This window comes from Blastomyces dermatitidis, assembly GCF_000003525.1.
Source record: "Blastomyces dermatitidis ER-3 genomic scaffold supercont1.4, whole genome shotgun sequence".
NCBI classification, from domain to species: domain Eukaryota; kingdom Fungi; phylum Ascomycota; class Eurotiomycetes; order Onygenales; family Ajellomycetaceae; genus Blastomyces; species Blastomyces dermatitidis.
Genome location: NW_025544777.1, coordinates 1,162,696 through 1,184,155, shown reverse-complemented (window position 1 = coordinate 1,184,155; position 21,460 = coordinate 1,162,696). Strand labels below are relative to the sequence as shown.

The 21,460-nt window shown below is 46.5% G+C and overlaps 8 protein-coding genes across 8 annotated transcripts; 2 read left to right on the top strand and 6 right to left on the bottom strand.

Annotated features, from left to right (window-relative positions):
* Positions 1–56: 56 nt before the first annotated feature.
* On the bottom strand, positions 57–3,550 carry BDCG_03986 (uncharacterized protein). Its single transcript, XM_045419652.1, has 8 exons — positions 3,179–3,550; positions 2,891–2,982; positions 2,763–2,805; positions 2,641–2,700; positions 2,115–2,539; positions 1,788–2,049; positions 997–1,693; positions 57–919 (listed from the first exon to the last, which is right to left on the bottom strand). The coding sequence occupies exons 1-8, from the start codon at positions 3,359–3,361 to the stop codon at positions 495–497; spliced, it is 2,187 nt and encodes a 728-aa protein (XP_045275907.1). The 5' UTR covers positions 3,362–3,550; the 3' UTR covers positions 57–494.
* A 138-nt stretch (positions 3,551–3,688) lies between these two features.
* On the bottom strand, positions 3,689–4,202 carry BDCG_03985 (uncharacterized protein; the record flags this gene model as incomplete). Its single annotated transcript, XM_045419651.1, has 2 exons — positions 3,926–4,202; positions 3,689–3,900 (listed from the first exon to the last, which is right to left on the bottom strand). The coding sequence occupies exons 1-2, from the start codon at positions 4,056–4,058 to the stop codon at positions 3,689–3,691; spliced, it is 345 nt and encodes a 114-aa protein (XP_045275905.1). The 5' UTR covers positions 4,059–4,202.
* BDCG_03984 (cyclin-dependent kinase regulatory subunit CKS1) lies at positions 3,734–5,829 on the top strand. The gene is made up of 4 exons (XM_045419650.1): positions 3,734–4,418; positions 4,593–4,737; positions 4,825–4,883; positions 4,988–5,829. Exons 1-4 carry the CDS (start codon positions 4,315–4,317, stop codon positions 5,019–5,021), a joined length of 342 nt encoding a protein of 113 aa, XP_045275906.1. The 5' UTR covers positions 3,734–4,314; the 3' UTR covers positions 5,022–5,829.
* Positions 4,811–6,819, bottom strand: BDCG_03983 (uncharacterized protein). The gene is made up of 5 exons (XM_045419649.1): positions 6,508–6,819; positions 6,379–6,398; positions 5,891–6,301; positions 5,764–5,811; positions 4,811–5,630 (listed from the first exon to the last, which is right to left on the bottom strand). The coding sequence occupies exons 1-5, from the start codon at positions 6,584–6,586 to the stop codon at positions 5,553–5,555; spliced, it is 636 nt and encodes a 211-aa protein (XP_045275904.1). The 5' UTR covers positions 6,587–6,819; the 3' UTR covers positions 4,811–5,552.
* Positions 6,820–6,853: 34 nt separating this feature from the next.
* On the bottom strand, positions 6,854–9,186 carry BDCG_03982 (uncharacterized protein). Its single transcript, XM_045419648.1, has 4 exons — positions 8,819–9,186; positions 8,467–8,759; positions 8,249–8,402; positions 6,854–8,182 (listed from the first exon to the last, which is right to left on the bottom strand). The coding sequence occupies exons 1-4, from the start codon at positions 8,947–8,949 to the stop codon at positions 7,495–7,497; spliced, it is 1,266 nt and encodes a 421-aa protein (XP_045275903.1). The 5' UTR covers positions 8,950–9,186; the 3' UTR covers positions 6,854–7,494.
* Positions 9,187–10,851: 1,665 nt separating this feature from the next.
* Positions 10,852–11,778, bottom strand: BDCG_03981 (uncharacterized protein; the record flags this gene model as incomplete). The annotated part of the gene is made up of 3 exons (XM_045419647.1): positions 11,325–11,778; positions 11,133–11,244; positions 10,852–11,031 (listed from the first exon to the last, which is right to left on the bottom strand). The coding sequence occupies exons 1-3, from the start codon at positions 11,684–11,686 to the stop codon at positions 10,852–10,854; spliced, it is 654 nt and encodes a 217-aa protein (XP_045275902.1). The 5' UTR covers positions 11,687–11,778.
* A 1,948-nt stretch (positions 11,779–13,726) lies between these two features.
* On the top strand, positions 13,727–16,480 carry BDCG_03980 (uncharacterized protein). The gene is made up of 5 exons (XM_045419646.1): positions 13,727–13,885; positions 13,938–14,480; positions 14,543–14,721; positions 14,788–14,934; positions 15,007–16,480. The coding sequence occupies exons 2-5, from the start codon at positions 14,156–14,158 to the stop codon at positions 15,589–15,591; spliced, it is 1,236 nt and encodes a 411-aa protein (XP_045275901.1). The 5' UTR covers positions 13,727–13,885; positions 13,938–14,155; the 3' UTR covers positions 15,592–16,480.
* On the bottom strand, positions 15,827–19,899 carry BDCG_03979 (RING finger domain-containing protein). Its single transcript, XM_045419645.1, has 2 exons — positions 19,031–19,899; positions 15,827–18,961 (listed from the first exon to the last, which is right to left on the bottom strand). The coding sequence occupies exons 1-2, from the start codon at positions 19,171–19,173 to the stop codon at positions 17,830–17,832; spliced, it is 1,275 nt and encodes a 424-aa protein (XP_045275900.1). The 5' UTR covers positions 19,174–19,899; the 3' UTR covers positions 15,827–17,829.
* Positions 19,900–21,460: the final 1,561 nt, after the last annotated feature.

Below are 21,460 nucleotides of genomic sequence, written 5' to 3'. Positions count from 1 at the left end.
TGTTGAACTGCGCTTGAGTAGTAGAGTAGGAAGAAATAAATAAAAATAAAATAATTAGCTGTAAATTTATTCCCTAGCGAACTAGATAACTATATGAACCTATATTAATACAAAGAAAAAGAAAAGCGCCTGCTGAGAAATGACAGCTGATTGAGAAGCACATAAACTCCGGGAATTGGCCGCCCCTTGATTGAATCTGCCACACGCCACTCGAAGACCCATACGCGCCTGATATCGCCGCCAAAACCATATATCAGAAAAACAAATATATGAGAACAAAGAAAAGAAGGAAGATAGAGGGAGTGTAGGAAAGAACGAAAGGGGAAAAAAGGAAGGAAAAAAAAAAAAGGAAAAAAAAAAAAAAGAAAAAAAGAACTAAGAATATGTGCAAGGATAGTTCGCAGCTTCATCGAATCCAACGAGCTCTGTGTCCGTGAGGATACCGCAAACAAGATAACAACTTCCCAACCCCGCTCCGAATTGGCACTTAAATCTCACACTCTCATCAGGTTAGCATAGACTGTCAATCGCTCATACTCCGCATCTTGTCCGGGAAATGATTTCAGCCCATTCCCTCCGCGGGTGGCACTGCTACTAGCATTCATTTCAATATCAATCTTGGTAATGCCGATGCCCAGCCGGACCTCATAATAGGGTTTGGTCGGGTCCATGGTTCGCGACGGTGACAGCATCGGGGATAACCGTTGACTGTTGCCGACGGTAACGGTGAGCTGCGTCTGGCGTTGTACCGAGCTTGGGATAATCGTTGGGGTGATGCAGAGAATGTGGGATTTCGCGGGGAGGTTGATAGTTATGGACTGTTGCGTTTGGGTCGATGAGGGTGGGATATCTAGAAGGAATGATTGTCGTAGGTTGAGGTTTGGATGGCTGAATAGCCTGACATGGGATATTAAGGGGCCTAGGATAATATTTGAACATTTTAGTTTTGGACTTTCTCTATGAAGGGATATGCTTTCATCTAATACACATTCTTACCTTTGCCGGATTGCCTTGCTCTCAAGTCCATCGGGGACACCGCCGGGACAGGAGATGGGTATGGGTATGAACGGGAGCCGAACTGTTGTAATACTTCTTGGGTGTTGTTAGGTTGCATGGGGACAGCACCTGCCGAGGGGGTCATCAATTTTGATGGCTCAGCAGAGCCGGAAGCAACTCGACGATGCGCATCGTGGAGCGGCTTTATGGATTCTTGGCTTGCCAGGCTTCTTAGATTTGGCGTCGATGGCCCTGTACTTTCAACTTTGACAGCAGAAGAGGGCCGAACAGGCGATGCTCCTTGTGCATTTCGCTGCTCTCTCTCTTGCTCCTGCGAGCGCGTGCTTCGCGTCGATACAGCCCTTGTTCCAGACCCCGACCGATCTCTTAGGGTTCTTCTTGGAGGTGTTGGTCGATCTGGAACTTCGAGGCCGTTTGAACTTGCCTTAACGTGCTCCTGTTGCCTCCGTAGGGCTTCAGTATCTATAGAAACTCCGCCTTGGCGATGTTCCATGTCCGTCGATTGGTCACCAACTTTTCCCGGAAGTCGCAAAGTCAGTTTCTGCGGCGCTGGTTCTGGAGTCTTCGTGGTTCCCATGCGGAGTTTAATACGAGGACCCGGGGTATCGCCGTTCGTGGTGGGTGGAGGTTCAGGAACCTGCTTTCGTGCCTCCGCAAGAAGTCGACGGAAATATTCCTAGCACTTCGATTAGCAAAAAAAAAAAAAAAAGAAAAAAAAAAAAAGAAAAATAACAGGAGTAAAAAAAAGCATGCATTGCAATAGCAAATACCTCAAGCGAGCCCGCAAGCGCGACTATTTCGCTCCCGTCCTCATTGAATTCCCTGGCATTGCGCCAGATATAGCTGACTTCCTCCTCGAACGCGTCCCACGTTTTAAACGGCGTGGTTTTCGTAGAATTCTTCCGTCCGTCTGTGCCTCGAACGCGTTTTAGGATAGCTCTTAGAGACACAGGGTGCTTTATTATTTCATAGTACTCCTTGTACAAGTTCCGATCTGGCATACTGAGGAAGGGAAAAAAAACTTCTTCGCCGCTGAAGGAACGTCAGTACTCGCCTAGAGTCGAAGCATAGCCACGGTGTCACAAAGGTTAACTCACTCTGAATCTTTCAATCGAATCATTCCGGTGATTATCTTTTCCTGGGCACTTTCATACGTTTCCCCCTCGAAGTTGAAGTTTTCGTTATCGTTCTGGTTGACCACCTGATCCAAGGCTGGTGTCTCGGTTGTGGATTTCTTTTCTTCTTCATCTCCAGCATCAGCCCCATTTCCGGTTTCAGGAGACACCTTTTCGTCATCCGCGTCTTCCTCCTCTGGTATAGGGGTAGCAAACGGGGCGTAGTTTGGATCGTTATATGCTGGGTTTATGATGGACATTTTATTTGCTATTAATTTCCGTATGCGCTCCGCGTTCGAAAAAATCATTGAGCCTTTATCATTGTAGTATTTAGCGTTGCTGACCATCCTGCGGAGATCGCTTTCCACGGGAGTCAAACAGGGGTATTGGTGCTTCTTCAGTTTGTTCTAGACACCATTAAATACACGCATCAGTGACCAAATTACGCACTATTGGTTTAACGGAAAGGATATCGTGAGAAATCGCTTAAAGACAAATTTAAACTTACCTCCACTGTATCTAGGGCAATGGGAAGCCGAATGGCTTGGTAATAATGCGGGTTTTCTTTCTATATACGGACAAGGGTCAGTTGGGGTTTCTTTAGAGGGAGGAAGCTGTCTCGAAGCTCACCCAGTTAGGAAGATGAATGAATTCAGTTGCAACGAGTTGTCCACTGCCATGAAGGAACAGATGTATAGGTTAGCCTCTCTCCATCTTAGCCAAGCAAGCAAAGCTCCACTAGAGCTCCAAGCACATACTGCTTATCAGTAGCCTGTTTGATTTGCGCGATTAGTTCTAGACCAGCTTCTGTAGTTTTCTCGGGAGTTTCGTCGGTTTCGGGGACAAAAGTCTGGTCGCATCGGCCCGTTAGTTCATATATTTAGACCAAAGCACATATATAACACAAGCGACGGGTGGGGACGCGGAGGAACATGGTATCTAGCGGGCGTCGGGCAACAGATCGCACTTCGCACTCTCTACCCCTAAAACAATCCCCACCAGCTTCGGGAAATCAATGGTAGAAAATCACAGAATGACAGACTTACTGAGGTCCTGCGACGTTTCTGGCCCTTTGTTGGACCCTCTGGAGACCCCGCGACGGTCCCCCGCCGTTTAGTTGTCATGCTTGCGGAAGTTCTCTGGGAATAGGTGCGGCACGAGCTCGGGGAAGATTGAGGAGACAGGTTCGCAATCGTGTGGTGAGTGGATGGACGGCGGGATTCGGACATAAAGCGGGGCGGATAATAGCAGCGCTCGTTCAGCTAGGGAAGACAAGCGAGCAGATGACGGTGGTGAAGAATGTCAGGAGCTGGATCTATCAGCGCAACCAGCGGCGGTCGAACTGGCGATGATGCTAGAACGCGCTGATCACGAGATGTCTCGATCGATCGCTCGCTACGGGAGGCTGGACAGCCACAGCGGCCAGAACAGGCCGATACGGTACGGTATGGTACGACACCACGTCTGGGGGGGTGTAATTTACGTATTAACGGCGTATCCACTAAGTAAACAAAACGCCGGACTCGAACCATACGCCTGCGATACAGCTCGATTCGTTATTTCCTTGCCCCAAGTTGCAAGTCAGTAATAAGTAGAGTGAGTAGTCCGTAGTCAGTCTCTTGTGGACTCTTCCTGTTCATCCACTCGCTACTCGAAGTTGCCAACTCCAACTCCAACTCCAACGCGATATCTTTCTGACGCTCCATTGCTCTGCCGCCGCCGCCGCTGCTGCTGCTGGACACGCTTGAACTCTCTCTCCAGTGACAGCCTGTAAGGTTAGAAACAAAGCAAACCCCGCACCTTTGTGCAGTTCCAACAGAAAAAAGGTGCAGCTTTGCTTCCCTTCCTCTTCGTGGTGCCGCAGTCAGTGTCCTTCATTCGCATTCCGCACGCCTTCTCCTCCTTTTCTGCTAGAACTGAAGGCATCTTATATCCCAGTCCGTTAGACCTCACTCTTTCTCGTTGACAGCAACACTTCTTGCGCTCTCGTATCTACGTTCCGGGTTTTCGTGTCCCGGTCAACCAACGTCTTCCCCGCCTGCGGATTTGGCCCTGACGACCGCGACCTCTACGGCAAAGAAGGCTACCAACCTAGATACCTAGTCGTTTTCATCTTTCTTTCATTTTTTCTCGCGCGCGCGCGTGTGTGTGTGTGAGAGAGAAAACAGCTACGTTGGTAATCATGAACATCGACTACTCGCGAAGGAATAAGAAGCCCCGGCTACTTCTGGAGCCGGAGAGGCAGGAACTAGAGGAGTTTATCGATTCCATACACTATTCTTCAAGGTATGTGCGCGTGTGCGGTGTTTCTATACTGGACAAAGCGACTGCCCTGTTCATCCTATGTTTGCGCGCGCGTGGGGAGACAGACTACATTGACTACCAGGAAAGGGAAAAAAAAATAAAAACAAATGGAAGAAACCTCTGAGAAACCCCTCCAGTCTAACACCATTTGTATAGATATTCAGACAATGAATTCGAATATCGCCATGTCCAGCTCCCCAAACATATGCTTAAAAAGATACCCGCCGACTATTTCGACACCTCCAAAGGGACGCTGAAGCTACTGTGGGAGGAAGAGTGGAGAGGTCTGGGAATTACGCAGGTATTTTGATCCTGTCTGGTACATGTACAAATAATGTACATCCCCTATCGTGGAACAAGCTGACAGGCCATATCTCTCTTCTTTTAGAGCTTGGGTTGGGAACATTATGAAGTGCACGAGCCAGAGCCACACATTTTGCTCTTCAAGTGAGTTGTTTCGTCTCCATTCGTTGCACCATCCTAATTGGCGTTGCGCTCTTGTGCTTTCTCTTATCGTCTCACATAACTCTGACTGAACTAACATGATACAGGCGACCGATTAACTACCAACCACCCACCAATTAGTTAACCTTATCGTCTCTCCTCGCTCCAAAAGGAACACAAAAAAACTAATGATATACGCCGGGGCGTTCTTGCATTTGTCCACAATAATAAAAGCCAGTTTTCTAAAGAGCAATGTAGATCTCACAAGCGATCCATTCACGCTGTTCGAAATTGGCTTCAAAACCGACTTTGGGAGTCCAGGCATTGTTTTCCCGAAATTCCTTATATCGATCTGTTTAATTTGACTCTCCTTGTTATTTTCCAACTCCCATATAGATATTTCATTTCACTTTTCTCTTTGCTATTATTTTCCGCCATTGCTGAAAGACCGAGATATCTCACTTGAGCACGCTCCAACACACCCCTTTCACCCCTTTGTTTTATCATTACTTTTAGGTAATACATGGATGTGTCTTCCATAGCCTCTCTCCCGTCCACTCCCCATTGCTCTTCTCTTCCTATCTTTTATCATCAGAAGTTCCAACCATCGTTTCTTTTTCCCCCTTCATTCTGACATGTTTGTCTCAAATCCCTGACCGTACCAATAATGAATCAAACGACATTCTTCTGCAACCATTCTTCCCATTGTTCGCGGGTGAAGCTGCTACTAATGGATCTCTCCTCGACGCCCTTTTTGTTTTGTTTAAAAACAACGAATCATCCACTGGTTAGTACGATACGTGCTTTTCAAAATAAGGCAGCATTACCTGCGCGCATCCATTCCTGCGAATGGTCTCCAAGCAAAGCAAATAAAAGAACTTACATCGAAGTACACTGTAGGCGTAAAATGCGCCCCAATCAACCGCGCGGCCTTTTGAATAATGTCCAGGTTAGTACCCATCGCCATATACGTATATGTCTCTCTCTCTTGGGTGAGTAATAAAACACACCTTGACCATCACTTTCAAATCATTCGTAACACCATTTCCTATATTCAATCCCCCATCCTTATCCGGCTGATCACTAACCGCCAACAACTGCAACATCGCCCCCTCATCAACGCCGACCTCAGCCCCGATTTTCGCCAGGCGCACATACGTGTCGTTCCTCTTCTCATTGACGACGTTCACATCGAAGAACTCCGCCTGCTTCGCGAACAGCGCGGCGCTAAAGGGCCAGAATTTCTCCGGCGCGAGCTTGAGGACGGCCACGCCCGCTTCGTGTGTGAGGGTTGAAGACGGATGCCAGGGCTGGATTAGCTGGCGGAATATGACCTGGAGGTTTTTATGGTAGGTGGAGTTGGGGTTGTTGAGGAGCGGGGTTATGGTTGGGTAAAAGGTTTTGAATAGTTTGGCGGAGTACTGGGGGGGTTGTTTAGTTTTTAGCGTGATTTGATTATATTGCATGTGAACGGAGGGGGAAGGTTGGATGGTCGTACGGGGCAAACATAATCCAAGTCTGTTGTGGGAGGTTAGTAGTCAAGTTTTTGTGTAGTTTATATATGTTACCAGGCAAATAATATTTATGAATTGGATTGGGAAACGAGGAGATTAGGACGCCAACTAACAAATTTCCAGTGTATGCTTAGTCTCCAGGATGCCTCCGGATGAGAGCTTCTGGCCGGCAAATTTGGGTGCGAGTGTCATTTTGCGTGTTCTTATTTTATTGAGATGGTTTGTTAGAATTTGCTTCTTCAATGTATGAAGCCAGTGGCAGAATTGAAAAGATATGGAGGATTTTCTGTAGATGGAAAGTGGGTTGAAATGGAAAGCGGAAGGGTTGCTGGTTATAAAAACATGGATGACATCACGTTCATTTTGGATCTAGCTTTAGCTCCCCGCTCGGCGAAACTCACAACGATGACAACACCTTCATAATAATAATAATAATAATAATAATAATAATACTAATAGAGGGAGTCTAGCCCTTTTGCTCTGCGGCCCCTATGACGCCTTCTGGCTAAAAAGCCCAGCTTAAATTTTTCCTCGGAGGCTCTTCAGAAGCCATCAGTGGCAGATAACCTTGGAATAATCGCACCCTCCCTAAAAGAGGGCCCATGCTTATCCAATTGTTGTCCACTTAGTTACAAGCTTTCGGTCCTTTGCGAGAATAGATGGACAGGGTCCTCAGTGATGACGTGCTTCATCGTCTCCAATAATTAATCAAAGCCTGATTATCTGGGCAGATTTTTCGTGACATATATATATATATCGCATATATTTAAGGGGACAAGTTTATTCATCCCCATCCTAAAAACAACTACCTAATATTTCCCGTGCAAAACATCTTAGACGCCGCCACCCACCAATCGAGATAAACACGGATGCAAAAAAGATATATATAAAAAGTGGCGTGAGCAAGAAAGTGCCAGTGCGTGGAAGCAAATGTCTAGAGAAAACCAAAACCGCTGGGAAAAAAAAAGAAGAAAATGTTAGTATGACAAATGACAGGAACCACCTGACGTGAGGAACCTTGTCATATAGGAAGGAAAAAGCAATGATAATAATAAATGTACAAGTTCGTCCTGTGTACTCTAATCTAGGCCATGAGAATTTCAAGAATCCGACGCCTTCGATTCCAGTACCGCTTTTCGAGGCGGTAGCCTGTTAGCGGCGTTCGATTTGTAGGAAAATGTGTGAAGTATCTCCACTTCTATCGCATACCAGTTCTTTGTCGCTGGTTCGTAGATTCCCACAATATGTGCTTCGCAGCCGCCTTTAGGGCCTCTAAACCGGGCAACGCCATTCAGCTTGAAAGCCCCCTTTTGCGGGGTTTTATTTGTGTTTTTTTGCCGGGTTAATAGTAGGAATAATGTAAATATCTTCATAGCATCGCGGATGTCGGAGGTAGACTCGCCTAGTAAGCTGGGTTGGTTCCGTAAAGCGGAACTGGGCTTTTGAGGCTGAAAGTCGTTGGAGGTCCCCTGTCTTGGAATTTCTCCTGGCGTTGTGTTAGGTATTAAGGGGTAGTTCCGAGGGGACTGAGAAACGTTGGGCGGACCACTAGGACCCGCGCGGGGTCTGCTATCCTGATTGTTGGCGGTATTTTCCCCTACCAGATCTGTGGGCTCAAACCCCAATAATTTTCGAAGTTTTGCTAGCTTTACTGTAACCAAATACTCCCCAGCTGCCCAAGATGCAATCACAAGTGGCCATGGTTCGAATACACTGCGAATCCAGTCGCCACGGTTTGTTGGTATTGGGCGGGTGGTCCAAAATATCTCGTCATCCCTAAGCTCGAAGCTACACGATTTACCGTTAGCACATACGAATGATTCAACCGTTATTCTACTCTAGGGAGTTACTCACCCAGGTTGAACATAGGTCGACGGTTTCACGACCGGAAATGAGGGCTTAATTGTGGTTCGGTGGACTGGCTTAAGCGGCGAACCAGTCACATGGACAATAGCTGGCAGAGCGGGCTTTCGATTCACGATCGCGGTAGCCTGGACTAATAACTCTTCTGGAAGTAGGTGAGCAACCGTAGACGTAATAAAAGTGATTAAATGGCAATGGGTGGTCCCTACCTCTTAATTTTTTAAATTGTGCTGTTTCAATTCCAAATGACCTGAACGTTTTCCATTCAGGATCATCTTCAGTATATGGTCCGCCAGGTACGGAATAGGGAAGTCCAATAGGGATGAATGATACGGCGTCTTCGTCGCGCTGCCTCTCTTTCTCGGCGCGAATTTTTGCTTGTAAGGCGGTGTCTTTACTAATGGTTTCGTCTACGTCTTCCAGCCGATCCAGCGAAGGTCCAATGAGCGCGAAATACACTTGGGTCGCAACGACTGCGGTGAGGATCGTGGATATGCCTCTTCTTGTATGGCCGGTCAGTTTATTTTACGAATAGGCGGAATTAAACTTGGGATATCATACCTTAACCAGGGCCTCTTGAACCTCACCCGCTGAACTTTTACTAGTCCGTCATACCTGCTAAAAGATCGCTGTGTACTCCTAGGCACTAGGAGGTGACAAGCTGGAGTGGCCCGTCTAAAATTCCGAAACATTTGGATCACTTCTTCTGCCACAAAACTCCCATTCTGCGGGGAATATACGACCAGGTTGTGGGGAGTCACCAGACCATTTGAGCAATTGAAAGTCCCTGGAATCGAGCGTAAAACCTAGTTTTGACCAGTATATATCGTTAAGAACCGCTGAAGGAGTATGCAATAAGGATAGTAGCTGTTAGCGCGGTACGGATATGGATATCGAGTGACTGATGAGTGGGAGTTGCGCGATCAAAATTGAATGCCCTGTAACAACTCAAGATGCCAAGAATTCGATTCACGTGATTTTAAGCGGACCCGCCATCTGATTCATGGAGCTTACGCGCTGGTTAAGATTCTTGACTCGCCAGAGACATATTCGCACTGACACAGGACATCACAGCAGCTAAAAATTTTCTTCCACCATCGGGCATCTGATGTGGGTGCCTTCTACATGTCTACCTCTCTGGCGTATGCACCACGCATTCTAATTGATTAGGGGCGAAATATACAAACCATATGAAGATTGACTGGGAAAAAGATGCAGCTGACTTCTCACTCATACCATCCATTTTAACCATTGCTTTTCGGCGAGCAATTATTCCATTCCCCTCAAATAATAGCTTAACGGGGGATGAGCTGAGAGCTAAATTCTTGTGTGGCCGGACTTGGAGCTATTGCATCTTTCAGAATGGTAGGTATCGTTTATTTCAATAACCAAAAGTCTCAATGAAGCATGGCCTGCAAACTGTCGATGAGCCTTTTTTCTGCATACAAAAGGAGTGATCTAAGGCGATGTGTATCTTCCCGCTAGCTGTGGGAATCCAGGGGATGCTGGCTTTAAGATCCTGGAAGGGTTGAAATATGAAAGTTTTCTATTTTTGAGCAAACCGAAACTGAAAACAGATATGCATACATTAACTAGTGTGAGATGATTTCATGGCGGGTGATCGTGTTTAAAAGCCAATAGCCGATTGGATGGGTTTTATCAGAGAAATGCCCTTAAAGCCCATGCCCTCAATGCACCCGATCCCTGTATGATTACTGCATGAGAAGTGAGCCATGAAAGGATGGTGCAAATTGCAAATACGCCTAGAAATAATATTCAGGGTCTGGCAGGAATGCAGCAGAAAATATTAGCAATGTTTATCCATGAACAAATGCGTCACCAGCGGCTGAGTCTTCCTACAGCGTAATAGAGCTTCGTCAGAGCGATTTCAGAGTACGTAGCGTAGGGCTGAGGAGGTTGATGCGAAGGATGCGCGCTAATTCTATTTAAGGCTAGCATGTGGCTCCACGAGACCGCGGCCGGTTCATGTTTCCGAGATCTGCGGCTTACAACTTTAATCTGACGGTGCGTGGAACTTTTTTCTCTTGCAATCGGGCGGTTTCCATCCACTAACTCAGAATATTGCAAGGGACCTGTACGATCTGGCAGGCTAAAATCTGAATGTCCGTTATGTAGTCGAGTCGAACCTAATAATTCCGATTAATTGGCCACTCGCTCCTATCACTAGAGCCATTGTTTGGACCTTTGCGAGCAATGCAACTGCGACTTGAAGCCAGGTATACACATTACACCCATATCTTCAGGAGGCTAAAGTATTTATTTTGTTAAGTTGTGTGTAGCCGTGGCAGTTAATCTCCCAGGTTTCAACCGAAATTTACTACAGACGAAATGATGAAGGAAATAAAATTGCGCAGTGCGAGTGATTCTATTTTAAGGAAAGAATTTTCCGAAGCCAACTAACATTTGTGTGTGAATTACGGGATTCGATCCAACACACCTGCAGCCTTGATGATAACATTGGTGACTCTCTTTGGCATGCTCAACATACAAAAATGACCCGCGTCGCATATCTCGGTTCGCATTGACCCATACGCTTAGCAGACAATGGCCTTCCGAACCTTGAAAGGTAGAGCCTAGTTCTGGGTGTAGAGGAGGTAGGTTGCCGGCAAATTTTTTTGACCAGCATAGGCCAACGGGTGGGTGTATATGGACGCAGCGTGTGGGAGCAACTTCGCTGCAAGCTCATCGGCCATCGAGGCTGGAAGGTCGTTGTAGAATATATCCCGTGCATTCTCAACGGTTGTCCACACGCCCTGTTCAATCATATTAGCTTTCATGGAACGCGATGAACTGTCTGAGGAAAGGACCTCACGTCCATATTTCTGTTCGACATCGCTGAAGCGGAAGAACTCACCTGGAATTTGACCCATTCTGGAACATTCTCAACAAGAATCTCGCCTTCCGTGCCCAGGAGTCCGGCGAGATATACCAAATGACCGATCCCGTCTTGCTCACTCTGTGCTAACCTGTCCGTTTTTAACAAACCTTTTGCACTCTCGGACCCGACAAACCCTCCATACGAATGCATAACCAGAATGTCTTTTACCTCATCAGCCAGCGCGCGCGTTGTTTTCTGAAAAGTGATATGTCGTCCACTGGTGTGCTTTTTGGGTCCAGGCCGGCAGTAGGGAGGTGAAGAGCGTGAAGTTCATATCCACGCTCCTTTAATTGAGCGATCACGGCGCCGAAATACTCCGGCCCATTCCAAGCCCCTGGGAGAAAAATGATGCTTTGTTTTTCCTTCCTCATTTTCATTCTCACTTTCTTCACTGTTCTGGGCTTTAAGTGGTGTTTAGGGAATCTCGGATATGCATTGGAATTGAGCAAGTGTTCATTCAGTACATTAAAGGTAACACTCTTAACAAGGTTTTTTTCGAGGGGGAAGATTTGGGTCTGCTTTATGGCCATCGCTATCACTTAAATAGCCTACCTCCCGACCTCGCCTCGGCTTTATCATTTCGCCCATCTCTGAATCTCACGCAAAATACACCAAGGGCTTTAAGGGCTTGTAGACAACCAACAAAAGCAATAAAATATGGGTCAATGCTAACTCCTTGCGAACGGTTCGTCAGCTTACCATTTCAGCTAGGCTATATTGCGACCCGCAGGAAAGTGTTCCAGATGCAATCGGCCAACGAATTCGAATCGAAGCTATCATGGTTACGACAACCATCAAAATGAGGGGGCACCCTCCAAGGTACACTGATGCGTCGTGGAATACTCTATTACTAGTTTAACACGATCGGTATGTTTCCTTTATCTTGCATTTCGAGCATGACGTAGTTATTGTAGTAGTAAGAATGCGAACCCCTGTTGATTGTAGTAGCATGGAAATCTTTCCTCACGCGATGATTAACAGCCGCTTGATGGATGACACGGATAGCAATGATATAGAATAATTCAAATAAATTTTCAATAAGCTATATACTTTTCATCAAGAGAAGAGTAGAAGCGCAATCAAGCGAAACATTAATATCGACCAGGCCCTGGGGCTCTTACTTGCCAGTCTTCCTCTTTTTGTTGCTATGCTCAGGCACAAACTCATCTCTGTATGTCTTAAAAAAAAGCCGGAGGCTCCTGAGGATGGCTTCCTGTCACGTCGTGGAACGCAGTGGTAGAGATATAGTTCGTTTTTCCCTCACAAACCAAAGAATAATATTCGAGCAGATATTCAAGTTCAGACTCGTTGCTTTCTGCTTGCGCGCGTAACATTTTCTTGGCTTCCTCCCTGCTCAAGCAAATACTAAATTAGGATCTTGCTTTTAAACTTGGCATTTTTACTCGAAGGTGCTAAACTTCAATGGTGTGCCTAGCGCTTGACTGGCTGCTGTGGCAAGCTCCTCTCCCGCAGCAAGGATTGGCGGATGTTAATATCGGCAATATATGTTAAACTTCTGGGCAATGGGAACATGATATGTACCTGTGAGAACATGGGCGACAACTTGAGCTAGATCCTGTGGCAATGTTAGACTAATGCATATCAAAATCAATAACGGCAGCTTAGTCCTAAGGTCGTTGGAGCAAACTTATTCTGCTTCCCAATAGGGAGTGGTAGTGTAACCCTCCTTCGCTTGAGGGGAATAGAGCAAGAGGTTTTCTGCATAGAAACCAGCGCTGTATTTTCTTATTGACATAGCAATCCTTTCTCTGAGAGAGTATATTCGGGCTTAACCGAATTACCACTGGGCTATGTCCTGTTGAAGTTGAAGGGTCTCCTTTGCACGACATAAAGGGCACTCCAAATCAATGAATTGACGAGGGCTAGGTAGCTTATATCTCTCAGCAAGGTCTGCACCGACGGAGCTAATAAAGTACGTGTTTGGCACATTGGCCATCTTTGTAGCTTCGATCAATTCACAAGTAATATTGTACTTATCTTTTATGCGCTGGCGGAATAACGCATACAGTATCTGCACCTGTCTCTTCCAGCGTCCTAGTTAGCTTCTGCGCCTTTCCTAGCATGTGCGGAATGATTTTCGCACCCAGCTTTTCCAGTTCTTTTCCAGTTCTTTGCAACGGCTGGCATCAGGATGAAGCGAAAGCCCGCTGAGTCAAACTGCTTTTGAAATTGGCGTCTGTGAGAAGCAGTTCGGTGATGAGATGGCCAGTATGGCCCATCTACAGCGGTAACGCAGATATTCCGTGACATTGCGAATAAGATTTTCTAGTCAGCAGGATAAAGCATCCCCTATTAACTAGCACTGTTGTTATAGCTATTTATATATTGTAGTCTTCTCAGCAGCCTGGGATGTAGCGCAGAGACATGAAATGTGGGCTCATAATGACATCAATTAGTCACGCCCAGCCAAGCGATACACTTGGAGCAATATGTTCGTCATGCCTACGAATCATCTCTGGTCCCTGATTCAAACAGCAAGAAATTCACTTAAATCGTCGCAGCCAAGCTTTGAAAAGCTAGTCAGTCCTATCTCAACCATGCAGAAGAGGAACGAAAGAAAAAAAAAACATATAAAAAAAGAGGTGGTATAATAGCTTAAATCTGAATTGGAATCGGATATATCATTGAGAAATAGATAATTCTATATGCTAGAAGGAGGAATCCCCAGAATTCTTGTTGACAGCAATCAAATATCAAACCTTACTTGTGTAAGTTGCGCTCCGACATGCCAAGAGACCAGTGGGCGCTAAGTCTAAATAGGTAATTCAGGCGCTTGGCCGGATCGGGACTCGGGGTTCAACCGCACGCCGCCGACGACGAGGGCGATATCAAATCGACACAACACCACTATTGCAACTTCTTTACTACGAGGCCAAAACTCTATAGATCTCCCAGCTCCAGGGATTGGCTGGGTCTTCCACTCGTCGCCTTGTTTTTCTCCTTCCGTAGGTCGTGCTGTCAACCAGCCATATTGCAGCATGAGGCGCCTGCTATCATTTCTCCCCCTCTCGCTCGCTGCGATCACCGGTGTAGCCGCCTACGATGCCAGAGCTTACACATTTGATACACGGCAACAGTCTGTGCCACCGGTCAACCGAGTAGTGACTCCAGAGACAGCGAGGCTAATATTAGCCAGCCGATTAGATCTCGCAGATGGTTCAACGTTAGGCCAAGTCGACGAGATCCTTATCCGGGATCTCAATACGTTTGGAGGAGCACAAACACCTATTATGGGCGATACATCGGTTGGCGATTGTTCAACGAAGATGGCACTTGTTTGGGAGGGCGTTGATGTCCCTGATCGTATGTCGTCGACAGAAATTGTTTGACACCCAGGTCGAGAATACTAACCCAAGCGTCAATAGTTGCGTCTGTTTCAAAATATTCGACCGATTCTTTCACTATTCCCTCTGCGCCTGCTGACCTAGTCTCGGAATCTTTTGTTGAAAACCTACTCACTCACTCCTCCGCTATGCTGACTACGTCAAAACCATGTCTATACGATTTTGAGGTAGATGGTCGACTTCAGGGCACGTTAATTCTGGTGGGAGCCACTCAAAAATTTGAAAACCCTTACGCTCAAGTCACTAATAGTAGATTTTATATTCAGAATGCAAACCAATGCCCCTCAAAGAAAGATGTCTTCTCGGCAACGAGCTCGATATTGGAGGAAGCGGCATTCCGCCAGTTTCTGGCCCGAGGTGCCAAGGGCTGGGGAGGTGAATGCGCAACCGCTATTCTGCGGCTTTCATCTACGGTAAGTTACGCATTATCTAACTACAGAATCCTATATATTTGGACCGAACACAGCTAATCTCCCTTTTTGCAGTCAAACACGCCCGCAGTACGGAAAACCGTCTTTGCAACCATTGCAGAACTTAGTATTCTGGCAAAGGACTCCAAACAGGACTCTGTCATGATATTTACTTCTCCTTCGCCATCGTACCACACGCTTAAGTACCGATCTGAAGAAACGAAGCCCGGCTTGCCGAATACTATACAGGCAAGATCCTCAAGAAACGTCCGACGAGGCCACAAATTTCCTTCAACTATGATGCCCGTGTGCTATAGCAGCAACGAGACCTGCACAGAAGCGACAAATAATTGCTCTGGCCACGGATCGTGCTACCGAAAGTTTGCATCCAAAGAGAACGCCAAGGGAGACTGCTTCGCCTGCAAGTGCCACCGGACTGTTGTGCGGACGAACGACGATGGTACCGTCAAAACTGTCCAATGGGGTGGAGCTGCATGCCAGAAGAAGGACGTCAGCATTCCATTTTTTATTATTGCTAGCCTTACGATCCTAATGGTTATTGCGGTTACGGGAGGTATCCGGTTGCTCTTTAGTGTTGGGATGGAAGAGTTGCCTAGCGTTATTGGTGCTGGGGTTGCTGTGCCAAAACCGCAAAAATGAACGGTTTATTTCTTACTTCTCCATTTTATTTTATTTTCTTCTGCTCCTATCGGTCTCATATTGGCGTGTGGGTATTTGCCTGAGTTACATTTTCGTATCTATTTTCTCGCTTCTTGCTTTCATTTTGTTTCAGCTGCATCTATTTTGCCAACTCAAGATCTCTTTTATACGGGGTTTTCTCTCTTTTCCAAATTTGGCTTCCATTTTTAGTTTTTGGTTTGTGTCTCCTGTAGTATATATCACCATCCTTGGATACCTCTGTGCTAACTAACTCCATATTAAACATACATAACGATAATGGTTCAAGCGACCGGTGTTTTGCTGCTTTTTCTTCATTTCGCCAGTTTCTCACTTTTCCCATCACGATAAACCCATTGTTATTTGAGGTCACTACGATCACCCACCCAGCACAAGGACCATCTGACCGAATTTACATGCCGCTCAGTTGGCAAATATGCAATTTATTTACACGCTCGCTACAAACCACATACAGTGACACCGCCTCGAACTAGAACCCCCCTGCCAACGCCAAAGCACACTGAGAATCTCCTAATCATCCTGCTTTGCAATCCGCACTCTACACAGGCATTAGCTATTAGCCCATGCCACCGCCTACACACATACCATACACGCCCTTCCCCAATGTCTCACATATTCCCCTCGAGTAAACGTAAATAATAACCGTTCGTTCCCCACACTCAATAAAACCACAGCGCCATGCTCCAACAGGGGGCAGTGCATGTATTAAACCGGTGGGCCTGGGTCTTTTACACTGACCCTCGTCTCTGTAAACCGGTTCCGGGCATCGAGGCACTGTCGCCGTAGCCGCCCATTAAAATTATGTACAAGTACATGTATACAATACACACACATGTACCCCCATACCACCGGTGTACATGTATGTATGTTATGTGCTTAATGTTTTCTAGGCATGGTCGATCCTGCTCTCTCAAATAAACAGGAAACTTGAGTGAAATTTTTGCCTGGCCGGATATGCCTGTAGGAACGGGTCAGGTGTCAGCCCGCCACCGGGAGCGGTAATCAGAAAACAGATAGATATTGGATAGGGGAAATAATATCAATTATACCATATTGAGCAAAGAGCTTAGCTTACATAAAAAAATCAAAATATTTACTCTGGTTCCCTTTCCATGGTCTGACGAGTCCCCCGTGACTCCGTTTTTTTTATTTTTTTTTTTTTTAAAAAAAAAGACAAAGAAAGATAACTAAGTTATTTATTGTATGTGACCTGGCATCGGCTATATCTGGCTGGCTAAAGAAAACACGTAATAGGAAAATTCTCAAATAAATACAGTTCGCTCGATTTGATTGATAAAAAATAAAAAAAGTAAAAAAATAAAGAACCAACGTGGACGAAGAGGGGCAAAGGGGCTACACACACACAAAAGACTACACAAGGCAATAATAGGGTCCGCATAACAAAGCATGATAGTGGGGAAAAATACACATAGGTTTCTAGTCTTAAAGGAACCATTTGTCGACTGAGGAGAGTGGGATTGGGGTATACTGCGTTAAAAGTCTTGGGAATGATGTATGTTCGGTCGTGATAAATTTATGGTGGTGATGCGAATAGATCAACCACCTTGGACGTGACAGATATGACTGGAGACGTGAAACGAAATACAGACACGATAGGCCAGGATGGGTGAACATATGTCGCTAGGTGGGAGTCTGTGCAATATGTGGTGTGTACAGATGGAAACGTAACATCTCAAACGGCTATTTTCTGCGCGTTGCGTATATATAATATTGTGCGTTGTGGCGTGTGAGCGCGGTAGCCTTCTCTCGTGGACTGAGGAAATTATTCTTCGAAAACGGAAATGAAGTACTCCTGCCAAAACCTCGATAATACCTAAATCCAACCGGGGAACTTGATCTTACTCTTGGAATGCCTAGAGCAATGCGAATAGCGAGTGAAATATCTAGCTAGTGGAAGGTGGTCAGTCCGTTAGAAAGGCGCCAGTCCGTTGCTTCATCAGAATACAGAGTGTAGGATGTAGGAATGCACCAAAAATAGGCGTGAGATGATTGAAAGCGGTAATCGTTGAGTGTTCGCCGGGATATATGTCCATATGAGATTTAAAGGTAAGGTGGTGCATTGCTAAGATATGAGAAAAGAAAAATCGGCTTCCTCAATTATACACTGGGATTGGCAAGTCATTACGGCATTTACGCACGTCTGGTTGCATGAATCTGGCTTGCGAAGCACAAGAAGATTCAGGTAAGCCCCGATTCAAGTTGCCGTGGCGATGGTTCATTAGGGGTGGTGGAAGCCTGTTCCGTTGCGTTCTGGTTCCTCCTACCTGGAAGCCGGAATCGAGAAAAGGTTACAGGTGGGAAATTAATGGAAGGGAGTCGTGATCTCCATGTCGTTGAGCCATCTGCCGCGTTATTTGAAGAATTGGACCGCCCTCGACGAGATGAGTTTCGCAGTTCGTAAACAGGTCTCGGGAAACCGGGATATCGTTCATCGGGAGGAACTATGGTGATGAAGCGTCCTGGAAGTACGAGGCGCGACACGAACGGGTTGGCCCGGCCAGCGAAGAAAGCGCGCTCTGGTTCTGTAGGGTCATTATTTCGATTCAAATTGCGCCTGCTGCGACCAGAAGAGCTAGTCTGGTTTCCTTCCGCACCCTCCGGGCGCGGTTTCGGAACGTAAAAATCAGCTTTGCATAGAGGGCAACATGCGCGTCGGCTTGTCAACCAAGGGTCCAAGCAGGATGCATGGAACGCATGACCACAGCTGAGACCACGGACGTCGTCGTCGTCTTCAATCGTATCAAGACAGATGGCGCAGGTATCCCCAGGGTTCGCAAGTAGTTCGGCAGGGACAGCGTTACGGATGTGTTCATCGGCGTCATCGTCGTCCTCCATGAATCCTGATGTTTCTTTTAAATGTTCGGTTGAGGGCCTGCTTTCCACCCTAGAAGCAATGGTTTCCTTCTGCACAGCAGGCAGAATTACGCCTTCCGGCTCTGTTTGTGGATTTGGCTCATTTGATGATTCGGCATTTGTGGTCGGATAACTCTGGACGATAGTTTCTTGGTTTTCAGCGGATGAGAGTATGATGCTTCCCCCTTCATTCTTCAAACTCTGCGGTCTACTAGTTGGCGCCTGTATGCCCCCAGCAGTTGGAAGCCCTTCATCCGCACGGGTTGCCCGCCAGGTTTTGTACTTCATCAAAGGAAAGCGGGCATTGACATCGTCCATGCTCATAAGCTTCTTTTCGCGCCGTCTCCGATGGGTTCTTGGAACGGTAACCAGATCAATGGGGTCGCCATTCTCTTCGTTTCGTATTTGTCTGTTGCGCTGATTGTACCTGAAGCAGTATTTTACGCCAACGATAATCCTACCAAGACATTCCGAATTAGACTTAACAATATCGCTTCTAGCACCGCCATGATTGATGAAGTCTTACCAGAGATTGGTGAAAACCACACCAAACCCCAACGCTACAAAGAATAGCAAAGGTGAACTCGTAGGACCCCCGGAACTGTTGTCCGAGGAACTGGTATTTGTCGGCTGTATGGGGAGGGTCCCCGCTTGAGTGCTTGTAGCCATGACTGCTGTGCCGATTACTGGGCGCGAGTATAGGCGAAATCAGATTCTGACTCCACACGGCGCATTACCATTCCTTGATCTCAGCAAACGTAGACAGCCATCCAACGGTATCTGTATGTTAACGCCAGTCCTTAACGAAGTAGAAGGTGCGGTCAAAGTTGTGCAGGTATGTAACCAAGCCAGATAATAAATAAATTTCAAGAGGGGATAGGGGAGACAGGCATATGTAGGCGGATCTCGCAGGAAGGTTCAAACGGAACCAGCCGTCAGAGGACAGCCAATTCCAGGTTACCTAGAACCAGATTTTATCAGCCCTATATATTTGTGGGTGTGTTGGGTGTGTGGAATCTAATGAGTGGCGTTGGGTTGAGGGCGGACGGCAGGCAAAGTTTGCAGAGTTGGGCGGTTCGTAATCGGGCGTACGGGGCAAGTCCAACGGAGGCGAACGACAGACGCAGACAGAGAAAAGGATAGAAAGACAGCGACAGTGATCAGACTGTCAAGGACGACAAGGATAGGGAGAGAAAGAGGATCTAAATCGAAAACAGTCGACGGCCGTGGGTGAGATAGTGTGGGATGAGATGGGATAGAGAGTTGGAGTGGAGGAGATGAAAGGTTGGTGGTTGGATGTGGATGTGGCCAGGTTAGGCTAGTATGAGTTGGCTCGTGCTGGGGTACGGTACATCGCCCATCTCCCACCACCCATACAAATGCATGTACTACGCTTTTTCATAGTTAGTGAGGCTGAAGTGCCGCCGCCGGACCCAACGGAGACTTGCCCCAGTATTATTATTAAGTTAATTACCCCAGTTGAACAACGGTTGGGATATCCGAGACTTCCCCCCGCAAGACACGGAGAGGTATGTACGGAGTACGGAGTATATCTATGTAACTATGTCTACGCAGTATGCTCAACCACCACTAGTTCTACCGAAACCGATCTCCAAGGGATGATGTCCTTACATTGTGATTATTGTTGACGGCCACGGCAACGTTCTCCTTCCCATTCATCCATTCGTACAGCCATTTCTGTTTTACTTCAGGCTGACTATGATGAACTACTTCGCACCATGACAACTCAGAACTGTCTCAGCTCTGCCCTCCATCGTATTTTCAAAAAAAAGAGCTAGGTTGTCTTCCAGGACCGGCGGTATTTCACTTAACGAGTAAGGATTGCCTGAGTCAAACAATATTTCGAATCATTTGCCGTGAACAACAATCAGCTGCAAATGCACTGCACATACCAGCCGGCACTCTTCGCATATATCCTGTTTGACTCTGAATCCAAAAGCAAAGTTCATGGAAAACTGGCGGAATGGGTCCATTATTGTCCGGGAACTGTGCCGGCCGCGTATGCCTTAGCCCGGAATAGTGGTTGGTCACTGGTTAGAGACCCTGAAAAGGAGGGGTATTTTGCCTCTTCTTTGGCATCAGGCTGATCTGGCTTTTTAGGGGGGGCTGGTGTCCATAATCTTGGGAGGAGCAAGGCCCAGCCAAAAAATGGCGCAAAATGCGACTGCCAATAAATAATAATACGATGATCCTTGGTCGTTATCATGATCGCTGCTAAATATTTGGTTGTCTGTTCACGAGAAATTTCCTCCTTCTGGCGGGAAAAAAATAATACAGAAAGAAGAACTGTGTGATATTTATCAGGTATGGCACAGCCGTAGTTCCAAACTTCGAAGGCCGCTTCGCCTTCTCCCATAATAAAATGGTTCAGCTTTTCCACAGCCAAATGTTTGCCCTTCTTTGGTCGAACAAGCTGTTTGAAAGAAGTCAAACAATTCGTCAAGCTTCGTCCGAGCCACAAAGTAACAACATCATCGTCCGAGTTTAGCCTTTTTGATCTCAAATTCGGTTCATCATCCTTATTCATCGGAGCTCCATTTGTCTGTTGTGAGGGAGAAGTTCAAAGGTTTCTTTTAAGTTACCTAATCCCTCGGGGAGAGTCGGTGTAACTGAGAACGCCGTTGAATGCCATCAACTCCCCACCGGCCACAGCTCCGTTCGTTCCACCGCATACCGCTCTGTCGTCAAAGGTTATCTGCATCTTATGAATGAATGGAAGGACTAAAACAGGAAACAACAGCTAGGCTTTGATTAACCTTTTGCTGCATTTCACCTGACATTTCATGTAGTTATGGACAGGTAGGTTACCTGCCTTGGGAGCGGCAGATAGGAAAAGCTGTGAATTACCTGGCTGTAGCTGTCCGTCCGTTTGTCTGGTAACTAGTGAAGGAGAATCAAAAGCAAAGTTCTGCAAAGCTACAAGTACACAAATAAT